This window comes from Trichomycterus rosablanca, chromosome 12 (assembly GCF_030014385.1).
Source record: "Trichomycterus rosablanca isolate fTriRos1 chromosome 12, fTriRos1.hap1, whole genome shotgun sequence".
In the NCBI taxonomy this organism is placed as follows: domain Eukaryota; kingdom Metazoa; phylum Chordata; class Actinopteri; order Siluriformes; family Trichomycteridae; genus Trichomycterus; species Trichomycterus rosablanca.
This window is the reverse complement of record NC_085999.1, coordinates 38,994,707-39,010,185: the sequence shown is the minus strand read 5'-3', so window position 1 is coordinate 39,010,185 and position 15,479 is coordinate 38,994,707. Positions and strand designations below refer to the sequence as shown.

The 15,479-nt window shown below is 43.5% G+C and overlaps 1 protein-coding gene across 1 annotated transcript; it reads right to left on the bottom strand.

Annotated features, from left to right (window-relative positions):
* Nucleotides 1-3,269: 3,269 nt before the first annotated feature.
* Nucleotides 3,270-14,631, bottom strand: slc40a1 (solute carrier family 40 member 1). The gene is made up of 8 exons (XM_063006410.1): nt 14,303-14,631; nt 13,951-14,018; nt 12,662-12,821; nt 11,541-11,656; nt 10,216-10,342; nt 7,153-7,401; nt 6,430-7,074; nt 3,270-5,978 (listed from the first exon to the last, which is right to left on the bottom strand). The coding sequence occupies exons 1-8, from the start codon at nt 14,334-14,336 to the stop codon at nt 5,668-5,670; spliced, it is 1,710 nt and encodes a 569-aa protein (XP_062862480.1). The 5' UTR covers nt 14,337-14,631; the 3' UTR covers nt 3,270-5,667.
* Between the last annotated feature and the right edge of the window lie 848 nt (nt 14,632-15,479).

Genomic DNA, 15,479 nt, shown 5'->3' with positions numbered 1-15,479 from the left:
GAGCGAAGTGAATTCTGACTCTATTCTTTCATACTGGCTGCTTGTTTTTATGCATTTTCCCCCTCAGTTTTGCACCCAATCTAGTCATATCCAATTCCCCGATCGTATTTCACCTCTGCTGTTGCAGATCTCGGTTAATGACCGAGGATTTTTGGTGAACTATTATAAGGTTAGAAGGTAATCTGCACCTACAACAGTATTATCATAGATAGTATAGATGATACAGATAATATAGATATATAGTTTAGATAGATATAGATAATATACCAAGGGAGTCTGTAATGCTGTTGTTTGTGAGCACTGTCGCCTCACAGCAAGAATGCCCTGGGTTCGATTCCCTGGTGAACCCCATGTTCTCCCCATGTCTGTGTGGGTTTTCTCCCACAGTCCAAAGACATGCAGTCAAACAGACAATAAGTCAATGAATGAGTAAATATTCCTCCTGCAATCATAATAGTGTTTTTTTCATTGAGTTCTTTACAAATTAAGACACTGGTTGCCAAATAAAGAGGAATTAAATATTTAACTACAGTGGTACCTTATAACTTGAACTCAAAATCTTTGGAACTTGACGCCTTCATAGAGAAATTTGTACCCCTAAACTCGACATGTATGCGACTGTTGCTTTGTTCGGCGCTCGGCTTGAGCGGGAAAATATCATCAGCGTGTGAATCTGAGCTGAATCTGCATCAGTGTGGAATAAGCGTCAGATCCAGGGTTACAGCTCCACATGTATCTGTGTTCATCTGGATTCTCCTCCCTGTTTCACTTTTAAACTTGTGTTACAGCTCCAGCTTCTGAGAAATGGTGAGAATCAGAATCAGCTTCTCCCAGAGTCTAAAACGCTTCTGGTTGAAAATAAAGCTTAACGTGGTTTAATGTAGTAAAAGAAGGAGACAGGAGCACTAAACTCCTCTTCATTATTACTGCTCATAAGTTCCTCCACTAATCACATTCCTCACTCGCTGTTTTACTACAGTACGTCACGCTAAGCTTTGTGCACCGCCGTCACACTTCATAGGAAATAACAGCACAGCATGTGAATGCGCTGGTGCTGAAGGGAATACGGTATTCCAACATCAAGCATCTCCAGCATTAAGAAGCATCAGGAAACAATAAAGAAGTAAAACTAAAGTGCAGCTTTTATTGTATTTCAGTGTGTTTATATTATATTTGTGTTATTTTCAGTGTTTAAGTGTCAAAAACAACCTCATTATTATAGATGAGCCTAAAATATCTGCAGCTCCACGGGACCATGGATGCATTAACAGGTTCTCCAAACATCCTTATGAGGAAAAATACCTCGAAACTCAACGTCTTTCAATCCAGAACCAGCTGACGTTTCAAGGTACCGCTGAATTTAAAACTGATGTTTTTGTTCATTTAGAAGAACTTAAAAAGGAAAAAGAGAAGCGTGATGTTTGAGCCCTGATGTTTCAGCATTTTCCCAGGCAGGTCAGGAACATTCAGTTCTGGATAATAAAGTGCATTTAGCTCAGTTGTGGACAGAGGTACAAAGCTCCCCGTTTTTTCGGCTTTTGACTTGTTATAACAGCTCAGAGTTTAAAGATACAGCTGCGACTTACAGATTATCCAGAAGTGTCGTTACCGCCCTGCTGTGCTGCTGCTCTTTTGTTTGCGCACCCTCTGGAGTTCACCGAGTTTGTCCTGAACCGACTGTGAACTCAGTACAAGTGTTCTGACATTGGAATGTAGGTCAGTACCACCATAGATGTTCCTACAAAAACAGGGTTCCAGATTTTCACTTTGTCCTGGTGGATTTTCTTCATTAAGGGATGAATTATTTCTGTTCTGTTGATTTTGATTTTGATCACCTTTGGTCCACCGCCACCCGTTCGAGGGTCCATTATTTCTGTCATATGATTTTTATTAGCACCAGTTCTTTTATGTAAGCTTAAAGCTTTTTAGTGTCGGTCAGGCCTCAGCGATTTTCCACTTTCTCCGTAACTTCTACAGCAGCACGTCTGAGAAACGTAATAAACATTAATAATAAAGTGGACATTTTATCTTATCTCTAACTCCTTTATCTCAGACTTGTGTTCAGGAGAGCTGACTTTGTTTTTGAATTTCCCATGATGCTGTTGGCTTGGTTCAATCGCTGGAACATAATAAACAGTAAATTTACCTTCGAGTGGAAAAGCAAACGGTGTGCGAGAACAGTTACTTCGATAAATCTTCGATAAAGGGTTCAGGGAGCCTAAATACTGGTGCTACGAGTTTTTTTAAAACTCTTAAGAATTTAAAAACAATCTCCATCACTTTTCTACATCGTCGCCTTCTGATGCATTTTTCCAGCGTCGTACCGACTTTTTAATGCCGTCAGCAAAACAGGTTTTGGGTTGAGATCGTAGTCACCGATGCGCCGCTGCTTTTACATCATCACCACATGAAAATCTTCTTCCCCTTAAAGCTTCTCTGAGCGTCCAAAAAGGTGGAAACTTTTTGAAGATCCCTTGTAATAAAGGTAAAGAGAGAAGCTCTTAATCACCCCCCCAAAAAAATTCAGGACAGTCTTCTCAAAACACACAATCATGTCTATAAAAATAATAATAATATGTTTCATTTTATATACCCAAGGACGCTTTACAAAAGGAAATACTGGAGCAGAGGAAGAAGAGGAACATCAGTAAAGAGGAGTTTTTAGAAGCAGTGGAACTGACGGACCTGCCGTCCACTAGTACACAGGGCAGCCAGAGAAGTCCAGAACCACAGGATCTCGGAACGTTTTGAAGGTCTGGTCGAGACGATGAAGGGCTTTAAACGTAATAAGGACTTGATACTGGTAGCCAGTAAAGCTCATGGATTGAAGGCTGCTGCTCCAGTAGAAGGATACAGTAATGCGACTGCTGGGATCAATCCAAACACGTCCTGCTTTCTCTCATTCGAACTGCTCCGTCGTCGTCGGTTCCACTTGTTTCTGTACAAACCCAGCACGTTGTTTGGTCAGGGCGGTTGTGGGTGGGTAACACTGTCAGCTCACAGCAAGAAGGTTGTGGGTTTGGTTTCCAAGTCTGCATGTTCTTCCTGTGACAGTCCATAGACATGCAGTCACATTAACTGGAGGTACTAGAAATTACCCTAAGGTGTGATGGGCACATAGTGCAACATATTTAGGCGTCGCCACAGCAGATCTGGCTCAGTTTTTATTATTTACCTTGTTCCTAATTTTGACCCAAAGAAGCAGACCCACCGCGACCCTGAACAGGATAAAAAGGTGGTAAAACTGACAATGAATGAATGAATGAATGTTTGGATAACAAATACTTTATTGCAACAAAAAGCAAGCATGTGCAACACATCCCGCAAGTGGACAGCTCGAACTCAGAGCCGGACCCGCTCGGGGAATATAAATCACCATCACGATCACGATCATGTTTATATTTGCATTTTCAGGTGCGTCAGTTTGTATTTGTACAGCATATTACAGTCATACGTTTCATTATAACACTTAAAAACTGAAGCTGCTAAAACCTAAAAATCTAAACACACTAGAATAATATATATTTATATATTTATATATGTAAAAAACACTTTACAAATACAAAAATGATTCATACACAGAGTTGATACAGGATACACACGAATAATGATCACAAACATTCAGAAACTGAAGTGAATTGCTGCATTTGATGAAAGGAGGGAATCTAATAAAGTATAATGCCTTATAATATAGGCATGAAAAACAAAAAACAAACCCTAAAAGAATCCTAAAAGAGTTCGAATGATTAAATCAGTGCCCTGTTGCAAACAATGCGCTTTCATGACGGGGTGAATCTCAAAGTTTCCCTAAACAGACCGGCTGCTCTTCCCTGACTCGGCGTTCTACCCCGAGAGCTGAATAATCCCCGTCCTGTTCCCTACATTCGGCTGACCCGCGGCTCTCAGCGTTATATAAAACACCCCGGTCGTGAAGTCTGGCGGCCGCGTTAGCCAGACAGGAGGAAAGGAATTTGACTTTGGTGTACATTCTGAGCGCTGACGTCTGACCGGTTCTACCAGCGTGTTTATTTTGTACTCCTGCTCGTCTGCAGAAACTCTACACGACGCTGGGTGAGGGTGGGTCACCCGGGCGTCCTGACTTTCCACACGCGCTGACGGTTTTTACAAGGATTGAGACGAGGTTAAAGCTTGGCTTGGCTTGAAGTTGGAGTTTGAGTTGGGCAGAATGTGCAGAGCTGACATTAATGCTGAGCTTTGGTTTGTGTATTAAAAACAGAACTAAGGCTGGCAGACAGTACACAGACGCATTTCCCATCATCCTACACTCCCGAGAAGAGGGCGTGTCTAAATTCTTAGCTCCCTTAAAATGCTCCTACTGAGGTACTTGATTCTGAGTGATGATCTGACTGAATAACGAGGGAATCCTTATTAGAATCCTCTCCACTGAGGCAGCTTGAGTACACCTCCACACTATGCTGGTGGTCTTTAATGGTCTTTTTAAAGGTCTCAGCCCATTAAAAAGGACAAATGTGCGCCAGTGTAGCCGTCCATGGCACAACTGGCATGATTTTAACTGCGACGGACTGGCACCTCTGTACTATAAAAAGGGGGAAGGAGGCGACCCTCTCCCAGTCGCAATAATCTGTCCACTGATGGGCACTGGATGCTTACTGGTGAGTAGAAACCAGGGCGTGGTGAACTGCAACAGGGCCACATGAGAAAATACAAAATTCTAGAATATTCTGCATAGAATTTGGAATGTATAGAGTGGACGAGTGGTTGTGGTTCCCTCACTTTCTTATCCTGAATTCCATTTCTGATATGCATAGAAACGGTATAAAGAGGTGCCTGGCGGACCCCCGTACGCCTCGTCGAAGAGACTTTACCCCTGAACTGCTTGCATAAGTAACAATATACTGCTAAAACGGTACGGCGATTAGCGTTAACTAAGTACAATCTAACTAAACAAACAGCTAAATAAATATTGCGGTGTGAAACACACTGGCAGCCACAACAGCCGGGCACATGCAACACATTCAAGCAGCAAGTCGGACTACTGAGCTCAAGACTGTCGGCAGCACCATTAGGAGAAAAATATGTCTGTTTTATTGTTTTGTTATTTTAAATGAGCACAAATTGTCTTTTTTCTCTATTAGTTTTGAGTGAGATACTGTTTATTGTGCATTTTCTCCACAGTTCTCCTCCCAATTTAGTCGTATCCAATTCACCTCTACTGCTCCTGACCGAGGAGAGCCGTGAGCTCTTTTCACCCGGGGATCCGTATCGCGCACGGAGAGTCACGCACTGATGTCCGTTATCCCCCGTCTCTGTGCAGCTCCTCGATCAGCCAGCAGAGGTCGTGATGGCAGCAGTTATAAGGAATCCCTTCAGCCAACCCCCCCCTCCCTCCTTCCTTCCCTCAGACAAGCCGATCGTCTTCCATCTGGGCGCCCGGCCGGTTGCTAGCTCCAGATGTCGGCACTGTGTTGTGAATGTGTCTGATGTGGCCCCAGATCGTTCACGTAAAGCTAAAACCCGAACATTCTAAACCGCCTACGTCTAATCTAGCTTATAAGATCTACGGGTGTTAAGTGTCAGTAAATACTCCGACTGTGCAAGCGTGTTAGTACGATACGTGCCGCTTAGCGCAGCGTCTTGTGAGAGTAATACAGATCAGCGTGGCAGGGATACCGTCTCTCCGACGGTCTAGACGGCCGGAAGGGACGGGGCGTCGGCGTCCGTCTTCTGCTCGGGCGAGCAGCACAGGAACAGCCGGGTGCCCAGGCTCTTGAAGGCGAACCTGAAGTACATCATGTGACCCATGGCCACGAAGGAGACGGAGATGATGACGAGCAGGCCGAAAGCCTCGGGGTTGGGCGCCAGGATGACCATGATGAAGTGCAGGAGGTCCAGGAGGTAGTTCATGGAGTTCTGGACGCCGTTGATGACCCCTCGTTCGGACTCGGCGACGTTCTCCTGGATGAGCTGAGTCACGGTCAGGTCGAAAGACCAAAGACCTGAAAGATAGAGCGGTCAGTGTCACCAGGTTCTTACTTTTACTGCCACATAAAGCCGTCAGCGTGAGGCATGATTGGCATCAAAGGTTGATTTTACAGCCGCTGTCACACTTGTTGTGTAATAAAGACATTCTTTTATTATATTAAGTTTATTTTTATAGGATAATATTGGGGGAAAACAGCTGAACTACAAAAAATAAATAGTTTCCGTAATATTGCGGACATCACATCAAATAACACGTTAATATTAATATGCTGTGTATTAATTTTTGCATTTTCTTCATGAAATACCTGCCAGGAGGGGGCAGGGGTTCACATTTCCCTCACTTTTCATCCATTCATCCATCGATTCCATGTTTTATTATAATTTTTTGTATTAGAAAATGCATTATTATGGTTTTCATGCATTGTTACATGCATGCACAACTACATGATCAGCACACACACTCACCAATTCTAGCAGCGATGACCCCAGCGAAGAGTAAGCTGACCGACAGGTACGACTCGACGTGTGGGACTTCTTCGGCCTGCATGGTGGAGATGTTCAGCCCAATCTGAGCTTGTGTAGTGACCAGACTGGCCATGGTAGGAGCTTCGGGCAGCTCGGCCTTGTCTCCCAGCAGATGGCTCACCATGCTCTGGAAGGGGGACACGCTCAAGTCGAACGGGCTCCCGGGGGCGAAGACGGACACCACGCACAGCGTCAGGCAGAGCAGCTGGGCCATCCCGGCCAGGAACCCGGTCCGGATCAAACCGCACTTCTTCCGCACCCAGGTGAAGGCCACGGTGCCGCAGATCCCCGAGATGGCCGAGGCTCCCATGAGCATGCTGAGCACGGACCCGTTCAGACCCTGCGTGTAGGCGAAACCGGTGGTGATGCAGTCGAAGCCCAGGACGGTCATGTACAGGAAGGCCAGCGACATCCCGGCGAAGAAGATGGACTGGTTGTAGTAGGCCACCCAGCCGTCGCGGAAGGTGCGCAAGGGTTCCGAAATCTGGTAGCAGTAAGTCGGGTTCTCGTCTTCGGCATTCTTCACGGCCGCGACCTCGTTCATCAGCTTCGAACCCTCGACCGGGGCTTCGTTGATCTCCAGTTCTAAAAAGGAAAAGTGACCAAGTGAGTCCTGGTGACAGGAACAAATGGAAAAAGAGAACCAAAACAAATCCCACACACCCTTCTGAATGTTGAGCTGCTTCATCTCCTGGCTGCCGGTGTCTTTCCGACCGGCCTTGATGGCCAGAGCCGGCGTCTTCTGGTACACCTTCCAGAGGAGGAAGTACTCCAGACACATGGAGCACAGGTTCCAGCCCGAGATGAATCCGCAGCCCATGAAGTGTGAGCCGAAAGCCATGATCTGACCCACCAGCATCGGGGCCAGGATGTTGGTGAGCTGGTCGATTATCCTGACCGTGGCGTTCATGTCTGGAAAAACAAAGATCAATAACGTTGATCAAGTTGAACGTTCATTCACGGTCTGATTGCAAACGCTGCAAAAAACTGGAGCTATCCTGAGAAAAATATTACGTTATGTAGTGAATTCACAGCTATTTGGCACTTTGGTAAAGTTGAGTAAAAGGTGTTAGAAGAAATGGATTTATTAATTTTGTGGAATCAGATTCATCTCTGTAAAAAAGGCAGAAAAGAAATTGTTTGTTTGTTTGTTTGTTTGTTTATTAGGATTATAACGTGATGTTTTACACTTTGGTTACATTCATGACAGGAACGGTAGTCACTCATTACACAAGATTCATCAGTTCACAAGTTTATATCAAACACAGTCATGGACAATTTAGTGTCTCCGGTTCACCTCACTTGCACGTCTTTGGACTGTAGGAGTAAACCGGAGCTCCCGAAGGAAACCCACGCGGACACGTGGAGAACATGCAAACTCCACACAGAAAGGACTGTTCCTGATGAGCAAACAAAAATGTTGGCGCTGCATTGACGTACGGAGTTCTTTTTGAATAACAGAGTTTCAACTTGCATTTCTTAATGCAGCGGCGGACTGTGTCGATTGAAAACGTCAACGTGGCTATACCGATCACAGTAGCATTCCAATGCACAAACCCCACAATTATGGGCTGCGTTCTCCAACCTTTATATTATAGGTGAAGACTAAGTGCTGTTTTATTGGGTGGTTGTACAAAATATTACATTCTGAGTTGACAATAATTGTGACACTTGGTTTTGTCGTGGTTCAAAATACTTATTTCTCAATCAGGGATTTGCTTTCCCCCTTGGACAATGTAAAATGAAGACCGCACGAAACCCACACAGATACTGGGAATCAAACCCAAACAAAAATCCTTTGATAAAGAAAGGCTTTCTAATTAGTTCCTGATGCAACCCTTCTATGTATCCGGGCTTGGGACCTGCACTAAGACTGCACTGATACGTTTCCCTCCAATACCTGGGTTCATTTTAAAATACTAGTTTCATTATTTCACTCTTGAAGCAGCCGGTGAACTTTATCCCTCGACTTTATGACTGCAAATTCACCTGTGCCGCTATCGCTCATCGTTTCCATCTTTTAAACGCACACGTTTACACCAAACTGTTTACATCCACTAATTCAAGCGGCCGTGCCAGTAAAAGCATCATGTGAACTACCAAACTGCTCATGAGCTTCATAATTCGAGGGTAATTACCTCTCTGCAGGACAACCTGGCTCATCTGAGGCACTTTAATGGTTTTATTGAGGTAATAGACAGTAGCAGAACATTCGGAGCTCAAGCGCTGGCTCAGTGGTATTAAAAGCTGGTGCCAAAAGCACCACCCAGAGAGCCGATTAAATAAGAGGAAACAGGAAGTGTTGCTTATGTGAATTTCATCAACTGAGAGAAATAACAGCTATAAAAAGTGGATTATTTTTATTCTGGTAGTGATTATGTACCAGAATCTGTGATGTGTTTATTTATTTCACTGATAAAACTAAAAGGAAAAGATTTCCAATGTTTTTACTGGTCACCTTCACATTATAAGTGACTTTAAATCAGTTGTTTCTTCCTAAAACACGCTGAGACGTGATCTTATCTGACCACAGAACACGTTTCCAACTGAGATGACCTCTGGCCTAGAGAACTCAGCTGCATTTTTGCATAGCAGTGATGTATGGAGTTCTCTGTGCATTACAGGGTTTCAGATTGCGTTTCTTGAAGCAGCGGCGGACTGTGTGAAGTGAAAACGTTTTTTCAAAGTACTTGTTTATATCACAGTAGCATGTCGGTGGTTTCCGCCTTTCCCTACACAGTCTGAGATATCGTCGGATATGCTAAATATGCTGGAAGTCGCCGAGACTCCACAAAACCTCTGAAGAAGACCTTGTACTTCTGTGGTATCTGGTACCAGGATATTACCAGCAGGTCCTCGTGTACTCACTAGTTGTCCAGCCAAAACAATCTAGCCCTTATCAGATTTGTGCAGGTCTTCCTGCCGATCGTATATGCTACATTCGGTCTGTCCGAAAACCCAGCGCTCTCTCTACACAGAAGCATTTAACGTCATCCTACACTCCCGAGAAGAGGGCGCGTCTAAATCCTTAGACCCCTCAAAAAGCTCCTACCGAGGCGCCTTAATTCTGATTCTGAGCGATGATCCGACTGAATGACGAGGGAGCGTCCGACGCCTCTTCAGCGCTGAAGATCAATCCCAGCATTCAGTGCGGCGCGACTTCTCTCACAAAAAAACGACAAACGCGTCGGACGAATCAATGCGGAGCAACCAACGGAGTTCTCTTCAAGTGTAAATAAATCCTCATTGATGTGTAATCTGTATAAAGGTGTAATTATACGAGTGTCGTTTATTTGTAAATCGGGGCGTCAGGGACAGTTTGAGCGTTTTCGGTACACGGAGGGAGACGTTAGCCGGCGTGCCAGCATCGGTTTGAACGTCCTGAGGCTAACTGTGTTAGCTTAGTAAGCTAAAACTGCAGTGACGTAGAAGTAGAGCGTCTAAATAATCTGATTAAGAGCTCCAGGTCTGATTAGAATCCTCTCCACTGAGGCAGCGGATTAGGTAGGTAGTAGGGAGGGTCACTAGGTGTTCGAACAGACCGTATATGGCTACTTCATTGAGTTTAGGTGTTTGAGCCACACCCATTGCTAACAGGTAGGAGCAAACGGTGCGTTTAGTTTACAGTAATGGTAACGTTCAGCTAAGATGGTTGAGGGTTGAAGATGGTTTGATATTTAACAGCTCTGAAAGGAAGAATAAAAGTAGAAAGTAGTGAATCCTGACCTGCCAGGTTGCTGCGATTATCTCCAGCCACCACCACCACCCAGTCCCTCTGGATAGTGATGGACATGGCGGTACTGGCCAGATTTGCAATGTTGGCAATAGTGATGACCATAATGTAGCAGCCGGTCTGGAAAACAACAACAAACCTGTAAGTACACAGTTCCTACCGATTTCTTATTGATATCATTAAAACGTGCACGTTCATCCATAACATTAAAACCACCTCCTTGTTTCTACACTCACTGTCCATTTTATCACCTCCACTTACCATATAGAAGCACTTTGTAGTTCTACAATTACTGACTGTAGTCCATCTGTTTCTCTGCATGCTCTTTAATGGTCAGGACCCCCACAGAGCAGGTATTATTTAGGTGGTGGTGTGTTGGTGTGTGTTGTGCTGGTATGAGTGGATCAGACACAGCAGCGCTGCTGGAGTTTTTAAACACCGTGTCCACTCACTGTCCACTCTATTAGACACTCCTACCTAGTCGGTCCACCTTGTAGATGTAAAGTCAGAGACGATCGCTCATCTATTGCTGCTGTTTGAGTCGCTCATCTTCTAGACCTTCATCAGTGGTCACAGGACGCTGCCCACGGGGCGCTGTCGGCTGGATGTTTTTTGGTTGGTGAACTATTCTCAGTCCAGCAGTGACAGTGAGGTGTTTAAAAACTCCAGCAGCGCTGCTGTGTCTGATCCACTCATACCAGCACAACACACACTAACTGAGTGAGAATGATCCACCACCTAAATAATACCTGCTCTGTGGGGGTCCTGACCATTGAAGAACTGGGTGAAAGGGGGTAACAAAGCATGTAGAGAAACAGATGTACTACAGTCAGTGCTTAGGTGTTTAAACATAGCTCTGATGTTCTCTTTTACAGCACTAACAGACTCTTTAAAGAGACAAACACACAAACTGGACCAGTGACAATCCCTGTCCAATCTGTGTTAAAGGTCACGTCCTGTTAAGCCTTGACCGTCCACTAAGACAGTGAGAAACATTGCTGTGTCTGTTTTTCGTTATCTATTGGCAAGTCACAGCAGCGTTACACAGAAACTCGGGCTGATATCGGATCAGCCGCTCAAGGCCGCTGGATCCTGCTGACGGTACGTTATCGAGGACTTCTTAAGTGTCATGTACTTCTAAACCTTAGCTGTGTGGAGTTTGCATCCTCCGGCAGTCCAAACACATGCAGTCAGATTTATTAGAGATACTAGAACTGCTCTAAGTGAACTGTACCCACCGCGGCACATGAGTAGAATAAAGCGGATCGTAAAACAGATAATAAATGAATGAATGCATGAACAATGACTTCACACTCACCAGCAGCCAGCCGTTATAAAGGTCTGTGAGCTGTTCTTTATACTGGAACACCACCATCAGCAGGATTCCACACACAATAACGGAACAGTTCTGGACCAGGAGGGACGTCTGCGCCACTGGAAATAATCACAGTTCAAAATTAACTATTAATTATTCATATTTATAGTATATTTGATGCTGTTTATAACTCTCACTAATGTACTAAACAAGCACACTTCTGTTCCAAAGTGACAAGCAGTGTAAATACACCTTCAAAAGTAAAACTCGAATCTTTCACATCAAATATTGAACCTTAAAGGTGCACATGATCAACTTTCGACTCCACCGTATAACCACTTATTTAAAGATGCTAGATATTTACCAACCAAGGGAATTGGTTATGTTTTAATTTATGAGCAATATAGACACCTTGGGAGTGAAGCTGTTACAGATCGAGCTTCTTAAATGGGAAGCACAGACCCAGGAGTTACAGAGCTCATTAGTGCTAACGTGCAGCACCTGACTCCAGGGTTAGATATCGGAGTTGTTGCTTTTTCACGTCACACATTAGGTGAGGTAAATAACCGGTGTTAAACTTCTTTAAATTTAAGGAGGGCTCTCTATTCAGGAAAAAAACCCTTTAGATCCAAGCGTTATTCCAAGCGTTTCAGTCTGAATCGCTCACTGTGCACTGTGAGCAACTGTCACCAAAAACAAATTTAATCCTAATTGGACTGTGGTCGAGTGTTGGTACGTTGGTGGATGGAGTAGCTGGCGTGACAGCCTTGGTTGCAATTCTACCTAGTGCTCTTTCCTCACATCTTTTGGTTTAACTTGGTTTAGGGGCCAACTGGGTTCACAATGAGCTTGGTGGTTATTAACTTGGGACTGACAGGAGGAATGTAAACAAACCGGCTGAGCTGTGTGTTTTCTAGCATTATTTACATTGTTTTATCATATATCTACTGTATTTGTGATAGTAAAAACTATTGAATATGGCTCAATGCAATTTTAAAATGAGTTGTACAGATTTTACTTCACCCTTGGAGGTACCACCCCGGTGACCAGCATGAATATTTAAGGTACAAACAAGATACAACATGTGTCGTCGTTTGTTAACCAGACGGTGTCCATGATTATACCTTTCAGTCTGGGATTTTTGTCCACCCAGTCCCCGATGATGGCCCCCAGGAGCAGGACCGATCCCGCTACCACCAGACCGTAAACGGCAGTCAGGAGCAAACTGTTCCCGTAAAGCTCCACCAGGAATACGGCCACGGCAAAGTTCCACATACGATCCCCCTGCAAAATAGCAACAATCTCAGCCACACAGGCGTACGAAGCGGAAGTAATCTAATCATTTGGTATAGAATTAAGAATTAAGTATTTATAGAGTATGTGGGCGATTCCTTCGTGACATTAGAACTTCTGTTTTTAATGCTAAGGACAAAGACCTGTATCTGCAAGCACGCTTTATTATTATATTAATTGGATTCATTTCTTAAGGTCCTTTCTGTGTGGAGTTGGCATGTTCTCCCTGTATCCATGTGGGTTTGCTACCACAAGTCCACAGACATGCAGTCAGGTTAACTGGAGCTACTAAATTGCCTCAAGTGTAAATGTGTGTGTGTGTGTGTGCGCTGTGATGGACTGTCCGGGGTGTTTCCTGCCTTTCGCCCAATAAATCAGCATCACAACCACTGGCATGACTTGAACACTTCGCATTCTGTCTTTTATAAGCAGTCTGAACGGCAGACAAAAATGTTAAATGTATTTTAAGGCTGTTCATATTCATTTAGTCATTGTCTGTTCTTGGGCAGGAACCACCCTGGACAGGTCGCCAGTCCAATACAGGACGCACACACACACACACACACACACACACACACACACACTTAGGGCATTTTTAAGTAGCTCCAGTTATCCTGACTGCATATCTTTGGACTTGGATGGAAACCAGAACACCCGGAAGAAACCCAACAGATACAGAGAGAACGTAAGAAGTCTGGCTTGGCCGGGGAATCAAACCCAGACCCTTCGTGCTTTGAGGCAAGAGCGCTACCCTGTTCTTCATATGTATTTGCAGTAGTGTGTTACTACATATTAAGGTTGTGTTATATTAAGAGAGTGTCATATTTAACAGGACAGTAAAAAGTGCTAATTGGAAAAATACGCATGACAATCATTACTTACAATGTTTAAATTATTATAGGATTTAAATTTTCCCTCTTTGCAGTGAGGCAGTAATTAGTTTAATAGTTCTAGTAGATTTTAAATCAAGTAGTTTATAAAGGCTACATGATGACACAATGATCATAATAAAATCTATAATTCTAATCTAAATGTTACAATAATATCAATGTCATAATTATACAAACAGCAAGGTTATCCATCACTGACTGTCATGTTTGTAGGAAGAGTGGTTCCTTACCCAGGTAGACAGAGCATGTCCAACATAGATGAGAAACTTTGCAGAAGTAAAGAAGTTCTGCAGTCTCTCTGCATGGGAAATAAGAACAAGAATGTTAGATAAATGTATTAAAATGTATAAATATATAAATATACATCAAATACTCCAGTAATGTTAAATCGTTTATATGTAAATTATATACAAATATACTGGGTGGTTTTGTTCTTTTGTTAAAATGACAGATTTTTTTACAGGGAATACAGTTTATTTGTAATGTGCATTAACATTTATTTTTAAATAATAATTACAAATAATGAATAAAAAATATGCATTAAAACGAACGCAGAAAATAAACTGAGCAATGCTTACTTACCACAACAGCCTTTTTTAGATGCTGTATTCTCCATGTTGATTTAAATTGATCAGATTTATATTTATTATTATTAATTAAGAGATGTTCTGGTCAGTCTTTGTGTTTATATTCCTTTTCAGTAGCTGTCAAGTCACAGTCCAAGATAAAAAACAATAACAAGAGCTTAATTTCCTACGAACGACACGAATAATCTCTCCCTCTTCTCCCCTCCAAACTTAGCTATCACTGTAGCTGAAGTCGGAAAGAAATAAACCTCTTTTTCGAGGTTTTGTGGCTATAAATGCATAAAAAAAAGGAATAAAATCCAAAATTGCGCCACAGTGAACGCTGCGCTCGCCTCCTGCGCGCCGGGCACGCGCCTTATGAACGCGCACTGTGCACTGGGCCCCTTGGCTGAAGGCTGACGTCACGCGTAGAAACCCGAAACCGGCCAATCAGGACGCGCCGTGCAGGACCGTGTGCATTGTTTACAAGTAAAGAAAAAAAAACATGCAATGTCATTGTCTAGTTCTCTAACTAACACACGATCTGTAGGGGGGGACAAGCTTATTGTTATAGTACAACTTTACCACCTATAACCACATAACTACAATATTTATAAAATATAAATATCCAACATATTTCAATTGTATGTTTTGGTGCTTTTTTAGTACATGAAATGATCAAATGTTGCTAAATTACAATATTTATTATGAATTCCATGTCTACGTTTTTGCTCCCACATATTTTCTCGTTAAATCCATTAAACTCCTGTCTTGTTTTTTTTTCTTTAGTGTTTCATTGGAAAGTATTCTTCATTACTACAATAAATTACTTCTTCTCCCTCGGCCTTTGTCCCGTTCGGTTGCAGGGTCGGCTCTCGGCGGATCATGATCCGCATTGATTTGGCACAATTTTTACGCCGGATGCCCTTCCTGACCCGACCCTCCCTATTTTATCTGGGCTTGGGACCGGTACTACAATGCACTGGTTTGTGCATCTAGCGGCTAGGTTTCTGTAGGACCATTCAGTGTCTCCAATTAGCTGGTGGCATGTTTTTGGACTGTGGGAGGAAACCGGAGCACCCGGAGGAAACCCACGTGGACACGGGGAGAACATGCAAACTCCGCACAGAAAGGACCCGGACCGCCCCACCTGGGGATCGAACCCAGGACCTTCTTGCTGTGAGGCGACAGTG